Source organism: Budorcas taxicolor, chromosome 5, assembly GCF_023091745.1.
Source record: "Budorcas taxicolor isolate Tak-1 chromosome 5, Takin1.1, whole genome shotgun sequence".
Classification (NCBI taxonomy): domain Eukaryota; kingdom Metazoa; phylum Chordata; class Mammalia; order Artiodactyla; family Bovidae; genus Budorcas; species Budorcas taxicolor.
The window spans coordinates 111,794,445-111,814,507 of NC_068914.1; the positions used below are offsets into that span (position 1 = coordinate 111,794,445).

The 20,063-nt window shown below is 41.9% G+C and overlaps 2 protein-coding genes across 3 annotated transcripts in view; both read left to right on the forward strand.

Annotated features, from left to right (window-relative positions):
* The window catches only part of TXNRD1 (thioredoxin reductase 1), a 62,645-nt gene that overhangs the window by 11,091 nt on the left and 31,491 nt on the right, over positions 1-20,063 (forward strand). For both annotated transcript variants that reach the window (XM_052641403.1, XM_052641404.1), the window contains 3 exons: positions 12,345-12,467; positions 12,728-12,800; positions 15,238-15,357. In XM_052641403.1, coding sequence (XP_052497363.1) covers positions 12,381-12,467; positions 12,728-12,800; positions 15,238-15,357 — 280 coding nt within the window. In that variant the 5' untranslated portion in view covers positions 12,345-12,380. The remainder of the gene's footprint in view (positions 1-12,344; positions 12,468-12,727; positions 12,801-15,237; positions 15,358-20,063) is intronic.
* Positions 2,025-3,445, forward strand: EID3 (EP300 interacting inhibitor of differentiation 3). The gene has a single exon (XM_052641405.1). It carries the CDS (start codon positions 2,070-2,072, stop codon positions 3,216-3,218), a length of 1,149 nt encoding a protein of 382 aa, XP_052497365.1. The 5' UTR covers positions 2,025-2,069; the 3' UTR covers positions 3,219-3,445.

Consider the following 20,063-nt stretch of genomic DNA (forward strand, 5'->3'; position numbering starts at 1 on the left):
ATATGTACAAGTAACAACAATGCATACTGTTTTTGAAAAACGGATGTTTCTTTCTGAATTTTAACCCTACTTTAAAAAAATAATGTTGAACAAAAATAGTAATATAACTATTTTTGAGTAACTTAATACTAGCCTTGCTGGCATATCAAGTGCAGTACTTTCACAGGATCATCTTTTAGGATTTGAAATAGCTCAACTGGAATTCCATCATCTCCACTAGCTTTGTTCATTGTGATGCTTCCTAAGGCCCACTTGATGCTTGTTCCTTGGAAGAAAAGTTATGACCAACCTAGACATCATATTAAAAAGCAGAGACATTACTTTGCCAACAAAGATCCATCTAGTCAAGCTATCGTTTTTCCAGTAGTCATGTATGGATGTGAGAGCTGGACAATAAAGAAAACTGAGCGCCAAAGAATTGATGCTTTTGAACTGTGGTGTTGGAGAAGACTCTTGAGAGTCCCTTGGACTGCTAGGGGATCCAGCCAGTCCATCCTAAAGGAGATGAATCCTGAGTGTTCATTGGAAGGACTGATGCTGAAGCTGAAACTCCAATACTTTGGCCACCTGATGCTAAGAACTGACTCATTTGCAAAGACCCTGATGCTGGGAAAGATTGAAGGTGGGAGAAGGGGACAACAGAGGATGAGATGGTTGGATGGCATCACCAACTCAATGGACATGAATTTGAGTAAACTCTCAGAGTTGGTGATGGACAGGGAGGCCTGGCAGCTGCGGTTCATGTGGTCGCAAAGAGTCGGACTCGACTGAACTGAACTGAATACTAGCCTTTGCTGTTCATGCATTTACAAGAAACTGTGCTCTCAGTCATTTCAGCCGTGTCTGACTCTTTGCGACCCCATGGACTGTAGCCCACCAGGCTCCTCTATGGGATTTTCCAGGCAAGAATACTGGAGTGGGTTGCCATTTCCTACTCCAAAACTGTGTGCTAAGGTCAAAGAAAAATGAACCAGTAAAGATGCATTGGAGGGAAGGTAGGGCAGATACTTGCGGATGCGGGAAACCAAAACTTGAGGTGCACTGAGGTGTTCTTTCCCCCTCTCCCCTCTCCCTCCCCTCTTGTGACTAATGAACTGAGTCCTTCTCTAACTTCACGTGATTCCCCCGGGAACTAGTGGCAGTATTTTCCTACATAAATTTGTCACGTGACTTAACAGCGTTCATGTTCATATCCTCGTAACAGATTGTGTTTAAAGTCTTCACAGGTTTCTCACCTTTTAGGGTTCAGATTTACTATTCACTCGGGGAGTGTGACTTGTATTTTTGCAATCTTCCAAATAGTCCTTTGGCGGAGACCCTGTCTACTTTATTCTTGTACTCCTGGATGCTGGAGAATCAGAGATCAGTTGCCTAACACTGGGGGACGGGGTAGGGGTGGGGTATGGCAGCGCACCTTTGCGCATGCGCCAGCCCGGACCCTTGCTTACCCACCCAGTCACCTCCTCCCCCATTGGAGTAGATTGGCGAGGATTTGGCTTTTGAAGGCCTTCAAAACACAGTTTACATTTGTATAGTGAAGACGGAGTTCCTAGCAACCAGTTTGCAAGTGAACCTTAGGAGTTCAGTCTTTCTGCAACGGAGACAGTGCAGGCCGCGATCCTTGGCTTTGTTAGCAGTTTGTAATTTAGCCAGATTTTATTTTTTAAAACAAAAACCACCACCCCCCACCCCGCCCCATCTTTTAATGACAGTATGCTGCAGTATGTGACAGCCAATGTTTTAAAGTACGGTACGTTTAGTCTCCTCATAGTTTTGTCGTTAGATTTTGCAAGCGTTTCTTTAAAAGCTAGATGACAGTGTCAGTAAACGCCAAAATAACGGCTGTCGCTTGAACCAACCGGTATTACTTCAGCGTGACGCCACGAGCCGGTTCTTGCCGGCGTTCTACGCGGGCGGGGGGACGCTTATTCGCTAACTGAGAGGGGCGGGGCCGCTAGGCCGCCGCTAGTGCGCATGGGTAGCGTCTTCCGCCCTGGGTGACCCCGGCAGTTTCCGCTGTTGGCCGAAACGTCGCGAAGACCGTTACCTGAGTGCCACCCGCCGCCGCCATGGCCGATGAAAATGATTCCCTGAGGGAAGCCGACGAGACTAGAGCGCAGCCGGGGGTGACCATGCCCAGTAGTGCGCACTTTCTGAAGCAGGTGGAGGAGGAGGAGGAGGAGGAAGCTTTGAAGGTGGAAGTGGCAGCGGCGTGTGACGACGAATCTGATACTTCCTCTGACGACGAATCTGATACCTCCTCTGACGACCTGAGCTGGGGGAAGGCCGACATCGACCCCAGCCTGCTGGAGCGGGTGGATGAGGGGAAATGCCGGAGTATCCGCAAGCAGTACCGGCAGCTCATCTATACCGTCCAGCAGAACCGTGACGACATCGTGAACACGACGAGCGACACCTTAACCGAGGCTCTCGAGGAAGCCAATGTCCTGTTTGATGCAGTGAGTCGAACGAGAGAAGCGGCTCTCGACGCTCAGTTTCTTGTTTTGGCTTCTGATTTGGGTAAAGAAAAAGCAAAGCAGCTGAACTCTGACATGAGCTTTTTCAATCAGGTGGCATTTTGTGACTTTCTGTTTATATTTGTGGGTCTAAATTGGATGGAAGATGACGGACGTGATCCGTTGAATAACTGTGACGATAACATAGCTCTTTCCTTCTGGGAGACAGTACAGAAGGAAGCCACATCGTGGATGTTACAAGCTGAAACATTCCACTTTCTTTTTGGTTCGTTCAAACCAGAGTCTGCAGCGCGAAAGCCGCGACTTAATCACCGGAGAAAAGTTCAGAAAATGGAAGAGAATGGGGATATGCCTACAAAGCTGAGGAAGCTGGATCTGAGTGGTAATCAAGAAGCCACCGAAAAAGAAGTAGAAAGAATCTTGGGATTGTTGCAAACGTACTTTCGAAAGTATCCTGATACTCCTGTGTCTTATTTTGAGTTTGTGATTGATCCAAACTCTTTCTCTCGTACTGTGGAGAATATATTTTACGTTTCTTTCATTATAAGGGATGGTTTTGCAAGAATAAGGCTTGACCAAGACAGGCTGCCAATATTGGAGCCAATTAATATTAATCTAGCCGGTGAGGGAAATGATCCCAGTTTCCACAGCAGGAAACAGGGAGTTATATCTTTGAGTTTACAAGACTGGAAAAATATTGTGGCAACTTTCGAAATTTCAGAGGCTATGATCACAAACTAAAGATTTTTGTTCTTAGTATAGGATGCAGTTTTGTTTATTTTCTAAAGCATAACATAGTGGAGAGTAAAATCCAAACAGAAGCACATACTGTATTTCTTGTGAAAAATATTTTCAAGAAAATAAGTTGTTTTACTGTGCGTTGTATTTTTCTTGGTAGTTTTATAAAGTTGTCATGACCTTCTGTTGCTTAAAAAATTCACTGGCGTATTCATGCAAAAGATTTTTTGACTGCTCCTTAAGACTTTATTAGTAAAAACTGAATTCCATAAAAATAAAAGGTGTTTAATAACTTTTAAAAAATGAATTATGATGCTCTGTGATACTACATTGCTTTCTCTGCTACAGGGAACCAAGGGAATCCCATATGGGGCTCTTGACCAGGTTGGGGGAAAGAATGGGTAAAAAAAAATGGTCAAGAAAGACGGTAGGGCAGTGCGTAAGTCATGTTAATACCGTAAAAAATTCAGATGCTATGCTTCATTTCAAAGACGACTCATAAGATTAAGGAGTGGGTGTCCTTGTTCTAAATAATTTCTACTGTGATGTGGGCTTAACAAAAGTAGACTGTCTACTGTAATAGGTGAGCCATCAACTAAGTACTGAAAGGTGAGTAGGAATTGATCAGAGATCGGGAGGGGAAATATGGAGGGTCAAATATGTGGAATTGTGAGAAGTTATGGCTCCAGAGAAATCTATGTTTTTTTGGGAAAACTATTCTATCTGAATGTTATACTAGGCAAAAATTGATTTACCACGTCTGTTAGTGCCCTCTCTTTGTTAGATTATTTCAAACACAAAATCTTTTAACATCCAGTTACAATTTTTATCTGCTTGTTTTGTTTCTTCTCTGGCCCCTAGTTTCCCTTTGTAATTTCTGCTAGTACACAGAGTGTTCCTCAGAATTGGTGATGTTTCATTATGTACTGGCCTTGAATATTTGTTCCCAACTCAGTTTTGATTTCTTAATAGGACTTTGAATGCCTGGAAACTCTCCCTGTGTAAATTGAAATATCAGTATATGATTAATTTATCCAAATTTCCTTCATTTCCTATAAAGCTCTAAAGACTTTTGTTGTTGTTGCTTGTATTGTTTTAAGAATATAAATTACAACCTTACTTGGACGCTCCTGCTGAAAATTTTGGTTTTTAAGGAAACAGTTTTTGAAGTTATAGTGAGCATCCTTGCAAGCTGTTTTTCTTGATCTCTGTAGAAACAGTCTTTGGTAGTAGTGGGTCTTGCCATTAAATCTTATTTGGCAAGTGGATAAGGATATGGTTTGTGTAACAGGAATAATAAAATTTTCCTGGTAAGTCTGAATGTAGTACAGGGAAGGGAAATTTAGAGACTGAATGACATCTAGATGGAGAGGAGATTGAGAAGTTTTTCAGTATAGTGCAGGTGTTTTTGTTTTGTTTTTTAATGAGAAGGGAAGTTTCTCATGAAACTGGGCCAATTATTTTCTAAAGTAGTCATTTCTTCCCCTTTTCTGGAGGGATGCTAACCCTTCCCAGTGCCTACAACCTTTTGATCTAGTAGTTGTGGAAGTCTCTCTGATCCTCCCTTTAGCATGCCTCTACCATCCCGGTTCCTTAGGTTTTTCAGACCTTTGCTTTTTGGGGAAAAGATAATCTTAGAGATAGCAAAAAGATCTTGCCTCAGGTCTGCTTACCACCAGATTGCTCTTTACACACCAGATGTCTTTACTAGGAGTATTTGAAGATGTAAGTGTTAACTAAAAGCATGAATGGAGAATGTGGAGGTTTAGGAGGAAGGTAATCTTTTGGGTCTTCTCTAAAGTTATAGCTGTTAAAATGTAAATCAGATTGACCACTGGTTTTGATTTAAATTGGTTGTCAGTGACGTATAGATTGGAAATTAAAGCCAATTATTTTCTAAAGTAGTCGTTTCTTCCCCTCTTTACCCTGAAGAAAAAAGGGAAAATGGCTAATAGATAATTCATTTATAGAGATTAGATGTGACCCAAACTGCAAGTCTGCTGGTTTCTCAACAATATTTAGAGTGGCTTTAATTTCACAGGTTCAATAAAATCAGCTGATAGGAAAATATTATGGAAATTTTTTAAACTAGGATTTTGTTGTTTAACAGAACCACTTCTGATCAAAGGACCTGGGATCAGATCCTGCCTTTTAAAATTCTAGTTAGAGACTTTGAACAAATTATTAAACCTGCAAGCCTTAGGTTTTTTTATTTGCTTAGTGGGAATAATGACCTATTAAATGTACAGTGTGTGACAAGTACTTTGATTTACTGGGTATGATACAGTGAGAAAAGCAAGAGATTAGTAATCGTTTAGACCTGGGTTTAATTCTTGACTCATGGACAAGTTTCTTAATCTCAAAAGGTTTCTTTATTGTCGTTTCTGAAATGGGAATGACGTGCTTAGAAGACTATTGTGAGGATTAAATGGGATGATATGTACAAAACATTCAGCACAGGGATGGGCTCATTGTGAGCACTCACGTTAGTGCCTCAGTAGATCAGAGTCAGAATGCAGCTGCCGCCTCCTTCCATGGTGACTTCTCCATCTTGGTTCATTCAGTTTAAGTCTAGACCTGGCTTTCTCAAATTCTTGCCCTTGTTTTGTGGAAACCATTATCAAGTGATTGGAATTAGCACTTGGTTAATTTACTCAGCAACTGTGCCAGGCACTGCACTAGCACTGAGGGGAAGGTGATAGATTGAAAATTGCCCTACTCTCAAGGAATTTATGTTTTAATATGTGTGTTAGTTCCCTATTGCTGCTGTAATGAATTACTATTTGGTTGCTTAAAACAACACAAATTATCTTAACAATTCTGGAGGTTGGAAGTCCAAAATCAGTTTCTCAGGGTGTGCGAGGTGTCAGCATGGCCGGGTCCTGTTGAGGCTCTGAGGGGAGAATGCTTAGCCTTTTTGGAGGCTGCCTGCATTCCTTGATTCACAGTCTGTTCCTCCATTTTCAAAACTGCCAGTGCAGCTTCTGTCTTCATTGATTTCTGTGGTGTCTCCGTGTGCCTCCCTCTTATAAGGATACTTGTGAATAAGTTGAGCCTTGTGAGGGTAATCCTGGAAAATCTCGCTATCACCAGATTCTTAACTCACATCTCAAGAATCTGTTTTACAGGTAATGTATTTGCAGGTTCTGGGGATTCAGACTTTGATATTGGGGGGACTATTGTTGAGCCTAACAGAGTGGGAGACCACAGTAATTCTGTCAGTGATAACTGCTCTGAAGAAAAACTACCTGGAGAGTGGTTGAGATGCTGTGTTAGGGGTGTGTGTGTGGGGTGGGGTGGGGGGGGGGGGGGTAAGGCAAAGCCCCTGGCAGGGGGCATTGAAATGGAGTCTGTTTGCTGTAAATAATTTGCCTGGATACTTGATTTAGAGTCCTTTAAATGTTACTGATTATGTGAAAGTGAAAGTCGCTCAGTTCAGTCACTCAGTCGTGTCCGACTCTGCGACCCCATGAATCACAGCACACCAGGCCTCCCTGTCCGTCTTGATCTCCCGGAGTTCACTCAAACTCACGTTCTTCGAGTTGGTGATGCCATCCAGCCATCTCATCCTCTGTCGTCCCCTTCTCCTGCCCTTAATCCCTCCCAGCATCAGAGTCTTTTCCAATGAGTCAACTTTCACATGAGGTGGCCAAAGTACTGGAGTTTCAGCTTTAGCATCATTCCTTCCAAAGAACACCCAGGGCTGATCTCCTTTAGAAGTTGTGTCCGACTCTTTGCGAGTCCATGGAATTCTCTAGGCCAGAATACTGGAGTGGGTGTAGCATTTCCCTTCTCTTGGGGATCTTTGCAACCCACGGATCAAACCCAGGTCTCTCTCATTGCAGGCAAATTCTTTACCAGCTGAGCCACAAGTGTTACTGTGGCCCTTAAGTATTTTAGGCACATATTAGCTGAAGGTCTAGATAGTTAACTGGTCATGGAGAATCAGTGTCCCCAGTTCTCCTGGAAGAAAGGTAGTACAGCCAGCATCTCAACTTCCAGAGCAGGAAGACAGTTCTTTGATTTGTGCTTACCCCTTAGTATTACTGTAGGGTACTTTTCATCCAGCACCACCTATCAGCATTGATTAAAATTTCCTTTAGGCCAGAAGTTGGCAATTTTTGTCCTGCAGAAAGCCAGATAGTAAATATTTTAAGCTTTGTGGGCCATGTGGCCTTCGTTGAAACTAATCAATTGTGCTCATGTTGCAGAAACAGCAGCCATAGACAATGTTGCAACAAATGGGCCTGGCCTTTTTCCAATAAGATATTACTTAATGGATACTGAAATTCAGGTTTCATCTAATTTTCATGTATCATGAAGTTTTACTCTTGATTTTTTTTTTTCTTGCTTACAACTTTAAAATATTAAGAACAATTCTTAGCTCAGGGACTGTTTAAAAAGAAAAAATTTAGCAGGCCTGCTAAATTTGCCCCTCAGACTGTAGTTTGCTAATTGCTGTCATAGGCCTTGGGGCCCACTGGGCTCTTCTAGAAAGTTTGTAGCATTTAAACCATCACTTAGTGTTATTTCTCTCCTGGCCCATGGTCATCCAAAGCACAGAGGCTTGACTATATCCCCTAGTGGATGCTGCAGCTTGTTGGCAGCAGCAGCTGATACAGTTTATATAACTGTGCAGACAAGGAGCCCAGGCAGGAGAATTTAAGCAGTTTGCTCAGGATCACATAAATAGCATAGTCAGATTCAGATGTGGACTAAATCTGAGCTCCTAACCAATATGCTACACACCTGGTACCTTTTCTAGTGTTTTCCCACAGTTTTGTTTTAATGATGAGAAAACTGAACTGAAGCCCAGCCTCTCAGTACATGTAACACAGCAGGAATGAGCACTCAGGTCAATTATTCTAAGAATGTTTTTGAACACATTTTGATCACATCACAGGCATGTGGAGTTGGCACTGGTGATGCCAGGATGAAAGAAAAGAACTATCCTTGTGGAGCTGATGGGATTGTGTGGAGATACCACCAGAGGCCTCAGGAGAGGAGCCAGTCTGCTGTCAGCTAAAGACTTCTAGCTAAATCTTGAAGGACAGGAAGTGGCTGGGGTGGAACAGCCTTCGCTGAGTGCTCTGAGAACCTGTATTAATCCAGTTGTGAGAAAAAAAGATAATGTTGTTTGGGAACCTTAGGGAAACAATGGAAGGAATAGCCTTATGTTGGGGTCTTCAGATATTGGTAAAAGAACCTAAAGGAATGCTTTTGAAAGGGTGATGTTTTGTTTACATTGAATAGAAATAATATAACCTGCCGTCAATGTACTGGATCAGAATTTGGTGGGAAGAGGGCATTTCAGGTGAGCAGTGATGCAGGGAAGTGTAGGGGATAACGTCTGCAAAACACCAGAGCTTTTTGACTCAGCCCCTTGGGCAGGCAGGTTCCCTTTTGTAGGAAGGGGAGAATTAGCGAATGTAGGGATTTTTCCTTCCAGCCACTGTGCTATAATATGCATTATTTCAGACTCAGTAGTTGAGAGGGCATGCTCATTTTACAGAATGTGAAAACAAACTCCCAACGATTAGGTGATAGCCAAGATCACCTAGCCTTGAGAATGGTAGAGCAGGTATTTTAACCCAGGTCAATGCGACACCAGAGCTCATGTATAATGGGCGAAAAACCAAAGACCAGTACACATCTGCCCAAAGGGTAGAGTCGTGTTTAGGGGGAGAATCAGTCAGTTAAAATCAGCTGCTCAGTCGTGTCCAACTAGTTTGCGACCCCACGGACTGCAGCACGCCAGGCTTCCCTGTCCATCACCAACTCATGGAGTTTGCTCATACTGATGTCCATTGAGTTGGTGATGCCATCCAACCGTCTCATCCTCTGTCATTCCCTCCTTCTCCTGCCTTCAATCTTTCCCAACATCAGAGTCTTGTCCAATGAGTCAGTTCTTCTCATCAGGTGGCAAGAGTATTGGAGTTTGAGCTCCAGCATCAGTCCTTCCAATGAATGTTCAGGGTTGATTTCCTTTAGGATTGACTGGTTAGATCTCCTTGCAGTCCAAGAAACTCTCAAAAGTCTTCTCCAACACCACAGTTCATAGGCATCAATTCTTCGGCCCTCAGCGTTCTTTATAGTCCCAGCTCGCACATCCATCCATATATGACTCCTGGAGAAGCCACAGCTTTGACTAGACGGATCTTTGTTGGCAAAGTAATGTCTCTGCTTTTTAATATGCTGTCTAGGTTGGTCATAACTTTTCTTCCAAGGAGCAAGGATCTTTTAAATTCATGGTTGCAGTCACCATCTTCAGTGATTTTGGAGCCTAATTTTGGAGGGGGAGAATAAAGATGACTTATTCTAAAGATGACTTATTCTAATTTTAAAGAAATCCTAATTGCTTTCTGTATTGTGCCTTTCTGGGGAGTCTGGAGCAATGTTTACAAGGGGTGGGTTAGAGGAAAGGCATTGAGAAGCAGATGGAAGAATGTACATTCTGTAAGCCTCACCAACAGCTGCTGGGGAGAGAAGGGTATATGTTTACATCTCTGTGGGTAGTTCTCAAGATGTGGTCCAGACCCCCACCCCTACTCCTACTCCTTCAAGAAGTCCTTTAGGTCAAAATGATGTTAATAGTAACTTGCTCTCTGTCTTTTTCACTCTGATTCTCTTACAAGTCTGCCATGGAGTTTTCCAGAGGTTACGTAGCAGGCGATGTGGTGCAGCAGACTGAACACAAAAAAGATGTGCACTCTGTGTTATCAACAAACACCAGAGAATTATGAAGATGTAAAATAATGCCTCTTTTCTCACTAATTAAGCATGTTTTTAATCAGTTGTTTATGTTTAACAGTAATGTTTTTATTAAAATTTTATAGATATTTTAATAGTTTACATATTTTTATATATAAGATATTAAAATTTTTTTCTTAGTTTTAGTTTCTAATATTCAAAGCCCCGTCCACATTATTCAAAGCTCTTTGTGGGAAATCCTAAATAATTTAAGGTTCTAAAGACATCTTGAAACTGAAAGTTTGAGAACTCCTGTTTTTTATCAGCTGCTCTGGTCAGTGGCCACTGTTTCTAGCAATTGTAATTGGAGAATGGGGGACATTTTTCTCCCGTCTCTCCTTACCCCATCTGTGTGCTTCTTCCTTATGCTGTAGAGGAGAAGGAGATGTCTGTCTGTCTGTCTGTCTTACATCTTAGAACTGAATGACAGCAGCTTCAGTTTTAAGTTGGATTATAATTTTAAAACATCATGTTTAGTTCTGGGGTCAGCTGAATACCTCAATTCCCTGTCCTTCTGATTTTACTCTACAGAATTAAAAATATTTAGGTTCACCCAGAGCTTTCTTTGTAAAACTGGTGCACTGGTTGATACAATTTTTCTTAAACTTGACCCATAAGAACCCAGGTCTGATACAGAATTTCAGTAGAGAGCAGGTTATGAAGGTTGGTGGAGGGAGCATGCTTTTCAGCATGACAGTTTCCTTCTTTGTTTTATTCAATAGTAGAGGAAGTGGTTATAGGAACTTGGTGGTTTTTATTTAGGCAGCCAGTGATTGTGTTCTGGCACCATCTGTGTTAAGTGCATGCAGATAAAATGAGACTTAGATTAAAAATGGTTATTTTCCCAGAAGAACATCTAGCTTCATTTATTTGTGAATTCTTCTAAAGCAGCGAGTCAGCCCTAATTCTGTGAGATCAGCTGCCGCTGCTGCTGTTACTAAGTCACTTCAGTCGTGTCCGACTCTGTGTGAGTTAACGCTTACGACCTGAAGCTCATATTGATCCTTTGATCTGAAGGGCTGTTTTTCTCCCCGCAGTGCCTTGCATTGGAGGAGGAACCTTGCCATAATGCCAGTTGATGAATACTGGCTGTGTTTACCAGCCTCTTATGTTAGACCTTTTGTGCAGACGGTCAGGATGATGCAGTCATGCCCCTGCTCTTGCTGGTTTCCAGGTGTCCTCCCTTTAGTCCCTGAACCGTCATGCTTACCTGCTGCACTGCTTACGGGCAGCCACAGTGCCGCGCCTCCTCCACCTTTTCACGCTGCACCCCCTTCTGCATCCCAAGCATCCTCTTCTACTGACACTAAGCTCTGCCTTTTGCCCCCCACATCTGATGGTAGGCAGGAGGAAAATGTGCAGTCTGGGCTGGTAAGTCTGGGGGCTTTTTTGATTATGAAGGTTAAAACGATTTAAAAACCTTTTTGTGTTTGGTAACAGCTGTTCCAATCATTCTCTTATGTTAGCAGATTTTTGTTTTAATAAGAAGAAAATTTAAATGCATCACCAAAACAATGTTCCACCCAAATGTGTAACTAGTGTGTTTTAAAACTAGTAGAAGGAAAGGATTTTGTAAAATTAAAAGTTTATATTATAAATGCCAAGTAATGGAAAGTAAATATAGGTAACTTCATGCATAGGCAGATTAAAGAAATGAGCTATCTGCCTAAGGGTCACTTATTTATTTAACTCCCGTCACTCCCCCCAACCCCACCCCCCGCCCCAGCCGCCACCCCTGTTTATTTAAAACATCTTATCAAAGCAGGGACTTTTAAGTTTTCCTGCAGGTAGATGGCAGTTAATGATTTTCTACTGAATTTCTGGATTTTATGCTTTACCTAAAGAATGTAGAAAAATAAATACTTTGCTAACTTGTTTCAGTTGCCGTTTGCAGGGTCCTTTCTTACTCTATAACCTTAGTATACTCATTATTCTACCTTTGACTAGAAAGTATAAATGTTTGCCAAATTGTATTGAGTCTACTAAAAACATACAGTACAGGTGTTTTTAAAATCTAATTTAAAGCATAGTTTAAAAATTCTAGGAAAAAAAGAGCTGATCAAACTTAAACTTAGCTCAGGTGTAAGTTAATTCTTTTGGGCCATCAGGACCTTAGTTTCGTGTACTCTGCAGACCCGTTACAGTAGCTGTCTGCCACATGGAGGGGGCATGAGGACAGTCCCACCACAAAGCAGGTAACTGATCACCACTTGAGGAAAGGGTGAACATTTCCCATTGTGTGCTGTGATGTGACAAACTGTGTTTCTCCTTTGGAAGTGCCTTCTGTTTTTCTTCAAAGAAGGGTCCTTTCACAGAACTTTTCAGACATTGCTGCTTTTGAGTTAAATTGTTTTCTCTTCCATTGTTTTTCTTCTTTAGGCTTCTCAGGAGAGCAGACTTCAAAATCCAGTGAAAATGAATGGCTCCAAGGATCTCCCGGAGCCCTATGACTACGACCTTATCATCATTGGAGGGGGTTCTGGAGGACTGGCAGCCGCCAAGGCAAGGCTCCTTGTGTGTCCTGGGATATGGGGAAAGTAGTCAGATCCTGACAACTGTAATCTGCATGTTTTTAGAACTACCCTTATTTAATTTTTACGTTGGAGTTGCACTAATCATCTTGGTATATGAAATTCTCAGGTATTAATAATTGGTTATGCTTTTGACATTATAACTGTGTTAAAATAGCATTGATTTTTAATGGTCCATTTCCAGTCCATCATGTTAACCATTCCAACTCATTTTAATAATTTATTTTCCAGGAGGCAGCCAAATATGACAAGAAGGTGATGGTTCTGGATTTTGTCACTCCAACCCCTCTTGGAACTAGATGGGGTAAGCTTTTAAAATACCTTAGAAGTGAATTTGTAGGAGCAGATTTTTCCCTGGCTTTTGTTTGAATGACTTCTAAAATCCAATTTTGAAATTAAATAAATTTAAAAAAACAAATGAAACTCAATTGTGCTAGGTCAAAATGGACTCCAGTTAAATGTTGAATACTTAGGTTCCTTGGCACAGAGTCAAGATAATACAAAACCATATCCACAGCTGTTTTGATGATTTAAAGATAAATATTTGAGTAACTTAGTATATTTAGGGGCTTAGTAAGTGAAAGTTTAAACTCTTCCTGGATTTCTGTTTGAAATCTGTCTCCTGTGTTCAACAAAAACTGGAATTAGATACCTTAATGGATAGCCCTTGCTTCTTCTTAGTCTTGGTGAATTCTGTGTTCATTATTTATTTATTCAATAAATATTTATTGAACACTTACTATGAACGAGGGCTGTGGAGATACAGCAGTGAATGTGTAGACCTGAAGTTCCTGCTTCTGTGGAGTTTACATTCTCGTGGAAGACAAAAGATGAACAAAAACTTTACTGATTGTGATACATGGTATTGAAAAAGTTACTTGGTGGAATAGAGAGGAACTGGGTAAAGAAAGAAGTTTTAACTTTGAGGGCTTTATCAGTGGGGATCTCTGAAGAGGTGGCTTTTAGATGAAACCCAAAGAGTAAGAATGAGCCAGCCCTGCCAAAAGCTGAGGAAGAGTCTTCCAGGCAGCTTTTCTCTTTCTCACAAAAAGGCACATACCAAGGCCCTGGGTTAGGTTTGGTGGTTATGGCATGGGTAATAGAAGCTGGAGCTAAGATTGGAGAGGAAGGCAAGTGTCAGACTGTACAGGCCCTTGTGGACCAAGATGAGGGATTTGGTCCTGATAATCCAAGCATAATGGGAAACCTTTGGGAAGGGGAGTAATGGGATAGGTAAATTTCATCAAGTTGACTTGGCTGTGGAAATTAGGAGGAGGCAGGAAGTCTGGGTAAGCCAGTGTCACAATTTCTGATTCATTCATCAGGTGCTTGTTAAGGTGTCACCTCTTGTCAGGCATGTTCTTGTGCCGGATGTTGTCCTGCTGGCCTGTGGAGCTCACACACTGGTGCCACTCAACCAGCATTCTCCTTGGAGGGCTGCTGGTTTCCCAAGCTGTGCAGTCCTCTGCCGTCTTGCACTCTTGGTATTTTGGGTGCCTCCCCATTTTGGCTGCTTACATTATGTTCTAATGGAGACAGGTTATCACTGTGTTCTTTAAGTTCAGGGACACTAAATTTTTTAGGGACAGGCAACGTGTTATGAGTCCTTTGGTGAGAATCGGTGAAGGCTGTGGACCACCTTCGTAAAAATTTGCTCATGTACACTAGACTGTTATATTACTTTTTGGCTGCATCGTGTGGCTGTGGGATCTTAGTTCCCTTAGTTCGACCAGGGGTCAAACCCATGCCCTCGGCAGTTAAGTGAGGAGTCCTAACCACTGGACTGTCAGGAAATCCCCTTTACCAAACTTTGAGTGTGGTTTCAGACCCACTGTAGTCCAGCCATCCCCTGCTCAGCAACCCCATTATCAGTTCTATTTATGGATTTAGTGGCAAGTGTAAGGTTGTACACAAAGTAAAATCTCAATATCTGGCTTTTTTTATCAGCAGTCAATTAATTATGAATTTTTGAAGTACATGGAAGTTGTGGAAGTCTGCTCCTTTTCGTTTTAGGGTAGTTTTGCCGTCTTTAGTCTCTAAGGCTCTCTGATCTTAGCAATGTCGTGAGACTTAAGAATAAACTCGTATAAACAGTGTTGACTACGTTAAACAAATGAATTGCGATGTTTCATAGAATAGCATTGGGGCTTGGAGTGGGCCACCCAAAATATGCACCATGGCACGTTTATTATTTTGAATTAAAGTTACCTAAGAAATGACCAGTGGGACACTCTGGCCCTCCTTTCTGTTGCCTGAAAGCAGGAAGTACATCCCATGAAAGGTACACTCTCTACATCAAGAAGTAGAAAGACACCCTTATCACAAAAGATAGGGAATTCGGGGCTGAGAAGCCTAATGTAAAGAAAACTGTTACTTCTTTACCTGTTATCCCAAACCCATACTCTGTTTTGATTCTTAAATAATTGAGCACCCAAAATGTCAGTTTTTGTCCTATCAGTTCCTCACAAATGTATTATTTCTTTGTCTAAAAAATAGAAAATCTGTCTCTTTTGGCTACTTCTTAGGTCCCATTTCTATGAAGGTGTCATGTGCACAAATTAAAATGAATTTCTTTTTCTCCTGTTGATCTGTCTCATGTCAGATTTGTTTGTCTAACCACAAGAACTAAAGAGGGGTAGATGGGCAATTTTCCCTCTATCTTATGATGGTAATAACCGTTGGCCCTTTTCTTTGGAGGATTGTACATCAGGCTATAAACTGATTTTGCAATGCTTTTGCAGGTCTTGGAGGAACGTGTGTGAATGTGGGTTGCATACCTAAAAAACTGATGCACCAAGCAGCGTTGTTAGGACAAGCCCTACGAGACTCTCGAAACTACGGGTGGAACGTCGAGGAGACAGGTACGTGGGGGAAGCTACTCTTCCGTTTGTGCTGTTGAGAGGCTTGAGCTGGGATCTTGCAGTGCACCATTCATTCTTACGAGACTAGCATATAACCAGGAAGTCGTTTCTATTGTTTGTTTTTCTAATGGATAAAATCAGTGTGGTTAAAAAAAAAAAACAGTGTGGTTATCCTGTGTCTTGTTGGCTGTGTAGTAACTATTAATGGTAAGAACAGATATTGTACTTGGAGTATCTTTTTATAACAGAAACCCAGAATTCTTTCAAAGAAATTCTCGTAATTCTAGAGTTTCCTATGGGAATGCAAATTACATTTGCTTTCCCTTGAAGCTGTTATTTTTCTCTCATCCAAGAAGTCTTGTTTCATGAACTGATATTTGGGAGTGTTATTTGTTGAGAAGGGGCTTTTGTTGGATGAAAAATAGAGTACCATGGAAACCACATCCTTTTCTCTTGCCCAGCAAAAAAGGCAGTGAGGAGACTCAACCTAATGGAGCATAAATTTATCACGTAATCTGCTGATGGTCTACCTCTCTTCCCGCCTCTACCCCCGCTACCCTGCAAGTTATTTACTCCTGTGTCTGAGTACCTGAGTCTGCCATTGGTCCACTCTTTCCTTCCTGGGAGCTTGCTGTCAGTGTACCCAGTTCACAACAGACTCTCCTTTCAGTTAATGAGTTAGATTTTTTTTTTAATTTATTATTATTATTTTTTAATGAGTTAGATTTTTTCAGTAGACTTTTCAGAAATCCTCCTAGTGAAGTTATATAATATTACTATTGCTTACCCACTATTTGCACTTGGTTCTGTGCTGGGGAAGTATATAAATAATACAAATCTGTAGATACACAGGTTCTGTTTTCATCAATGTGCCGATGTCGTTGATATACCAGCTAAGTACCCTGGGTGCCCAGAGGTGGGGTCAGTAAATGATTTAAGAGGTGACTGGAGATGACTTTTTAGATGTTGTGTCCTTGACAATAAGCAGAGGAGAGGATAGTCAGTTCCTTTAGAGAGAAGAAAAGGGCCAAGGTTTGTACTTGGAGAATAGTAAATACGTTGGCGTCTCTAGATCAGGGAGCATATGGGAACATAAAGCAGACAGTTGCTGTGGACTGAATGCCCTGGGCGGTTTGGGATGAGGGTAGGAGAAGGAATGTGGACCAGCTTAGTGAGCTGCAGTTGTGCTGAGGGCAAGTTGGAACAGATGTTTCGTGGTTCTTGGGATAGCAGGAAGAAGAGGGGAGAGCAGGTAAAGACCATAGCTATAGCAGAGAGGAAGCTCCCGTCTTTCCTTAACACCCACCTCACGGCTTCACTGGGGCCCTGCAGGTCAGGAGTCATGTTAAAGTCAGACCATTTTCCTTATTCTCCAGTCCATCTTATTGCAGTACGTATATGAGCCTGCTGTCCCTGGAGGGGGATCCTGTTGTTCCGTTTGGCAGACAAGCAGACTGAAGCTTGGGGGAGGGCATGAAGTGGTGCCCCCATATCATAGCTAAGAAGTTGGCAGCACTAGGGCTTTCCTAGTAGCTCAGCTGGTAAAGAATCTGCCTGCAGGAAACCCTGGTTTGATTGCTTGGTCAGGAGGATCCCCTGGAGAAGGGATAAGCTACTAACTCCAGTATTCTTGGGCTTCCCTGGTGACACAGACGGTAAAGAATCTGCCTGCAATGCAGGAGACCTAGGTTTGATCCCTGGGTTGGGAAGATCCCCTGGAGGAGAGCATGGCAACCCACTCTGGTATTCTTGCCTGGAAAATCTCAATGGACAGAGGAGCCTTGCAGGCTACAGTTTTTGGGATCACAAAGAGTCGGACATGACTGAGTGACTCAGCACAGCACAGAGTTTAGATTGAAGTCTCTCTGACCTCAAAACACATGGGGTTTACACAAGTGGTCTTCTTCCAGCCCCCATGGGTTCAGTGGCAACTCTTCTAGAGGACCAGGGTTTTGGGAGCTGTTGTAGAAGCCAGTACTCTCACACCTCTCCTCACCATTCTCTCCCCAAAAAGGGCAAGTTCTATGTGCAGTCTGCAGGCCACATTCGAATTTCCCTTCTGGGTCTTTGGGAGGAAAACCCAAGAACCACTCATTTTATTTGCTAACCACTCTCATAAGATCTGTGATCCACCCCTGTCCTTCCACACATACTCTTTACCAGTATTCTTAGGGAGACTTCATTCCCTGGAGCCCCCAGGGATAAGATACTTTCTTCACCTCATTGAAGTAGAGGTTGTTACAGTAGACAGATGAGGGTGGTAATTCTGACTTTGCTGTTTACTACCTGTGTGGTGAGGATTAAATACAATTCAGTTCAGTCACTCAGTTGTGTCTGACTCTTTGTGACCCCATGGACTGCAGCACACCAGGCCTCCCTGTCCATCACCAACTCCCAGAGTTTACTCAAACTCATGTCCATTGAGTCAGTGATGCCATCCGGCCATGTCATCTTCTGTCATCCCCTTCTCCTCCTGCCTTCAATCTTTCCCAGCATCAGGGTCTTTTCCAATGAGTTGGTTCTTCGCATCAGGTGGCCAAAGTATTGGAGTTTCAGCTTCAGCATCAGTCCTTCCAATGCATATTCAAGACTGATTTCCTTTAGGATGCACTGGTTGGATCTCCTTGCAGTCCAAGGGGCTCTCAAGGGTCTTCTCCAACACCACAGTTCAAAAGCATCAATTCTTTGGTGCTCAGCTTTCTTTATAGTCCAACTCTCACATCCATACATGACTACGAAAAAACCATAGCTTTGACTAGACGGACCTTTGGTGGCAAAGTAATGTCTCTGCTTTTTAATATGCTGTCTGGGTTTGTCATAGCTTTTCTTCCAAGAATCAAGCGTCTTTTAATTTCATGGCTGCAGTCACCATCTGCAGTGATTTTGGACCCCCCCAAAATAGAGTTTGTCACTGTTTCCGTTGCTTCCGCATCTATTTGCCATGAAGTGATGGGACCAGATGCCATGATCTTACTTTTCTGAATGTTGAGCTTTAAGCCAACTTTTTCACTCTCCTCTTTCACTTTCATCAAGAGGCTCTTTAGTTCTTCTTTGCTTTCTGCCATAAGGGTGGTGTCATCTGCATATCTGAAGTTATTGATATTTCTCCCGGCCATCTTGATTCCAGCTTGTGCTTCTTCCAGCCCAGCATTTCTCATGATGTACTCTGCATTTAAGTTAAATAAGCAGGGTGACAATATACAGCCTTGACATACTCCTTTCCCTATTTGGAACCAGTCTGTTGTTCCATGTCCAGTTCTAACTGTTGCTTCCTGGCCTGCATACAGATTGCTCAAGAGGCAGGTCAGGTGGTCTGATGTTCCCATCTCGTTAAGAATTTTCCAGAGTTGTGGTCCACAAAGTCAAAGCCTTTTTAGATTCAATAGTGTGATTAAAATACCTGCCAGCCTTAGCTTCGTCCCTTCCTCCTGGACCTGCTTCTTCTAATTTTTGCCTTCAGAGTGTCAGCCAATTGGAGTAGACTCTGCCCGGCACTTTTCTTGGTTCTTTGTTTAATGGGTTATGGATCTTTAGGAATTTGTATGTTTGAATCAATTTATTTCTCTCAAAGAGAAGGACATGTAACAAGAATATTAATCTGAAAAAGTCTAGAGTTTGATGGAAAATGTATGGTTGTTCCAAGCAAATTTTGATTTATGCAGTAATATAATTTCCATATAGTGTTTTCTTCTTCATAGTGAACGTCAGTGGCCTTTAAATTTCAATAATAGTTTTGGGGAGGTACAACTCATGATCATTAAAATGTTGTTCATTCATGGAAGGTCTCATACTTAAATTGGTATGTAGTTAATGTTAGCTTTAAACTGTCAACTCCAGAAAAATGAAGTAGGTGGAACAGAATAGCTTAGTTTGGTAAGAAAGGTAGGAAAGTACATGTAACAGGTTTTTAGAATCTTTAAGAGATAAGTATAGGCCTCTGCAGAATAAATTTTAATAACAGGGTCAGCAAAGTATAATTCTAATAAGTTCATTAATCAAGTGAGTGATGAAATATAACTTGGTGAATTGACAGATCTTTTTTCCAGCAAAAGAAACGTTTATATTTGTCACGTAACAATAAGAACTGGCTTTGCTAACTTACATTGACTTTATTCTGAATTACATAAGAAACTAATAAATGTACAGAGATGAGGTGGTAAAGCAGCCACTACCGGTGTACTGCGGCTCTGCACAGTAAAATCAGCAGGAGCTCTCTGAATTTTAAAACATAAACCAACTCAAAAGTTATCTTACTTGTGTATCTCTACAGAAGTTATTTTATTCAACTAATTTAACAGTTTTAGCTCTTTCATGTTTCTTCCCCTTTTCCAGATTTTAAGATAGAAATATATATCTTTGTATTTTTGTACCTTCCACCTCTTGTAGATCTGTGTCAGGGACAGTAATCCCAAAGTCTCTGACGGGAGATGTGCCCTCTATTTAAATCCCTTCCCTCTTCCTAAGTGGAAGCGTGGTGGCTTCTTTATTGTTGTCTTTCTCATTACTCCTTGTGCCTTATGCAGCAAGCTTTGGCCTCCCTGTGGGAACCAGAGCTGGGTGCTGTGGAAGTGGCTGGCCTGGCCTGCTGGGATCTACCACCCAGGGAGCAGTCATCGCCTCCCTCCTGTTTGTGCTAAAATGTTGATGGTGAAGGATACAGTGGACTTAGACAAACACTTTATCATTAGATCTTTGAGGAGGAAAGA

What these genes read in the sequence shown, in the direction of transcription:
- EID3 (XM_052641405.1), top strand. Translation starts at nt 2,070, where the DNA reads ATGGCCGATGAAAATGATTCCCTGAGGGAAGCCGACGAGACTAGAGCG.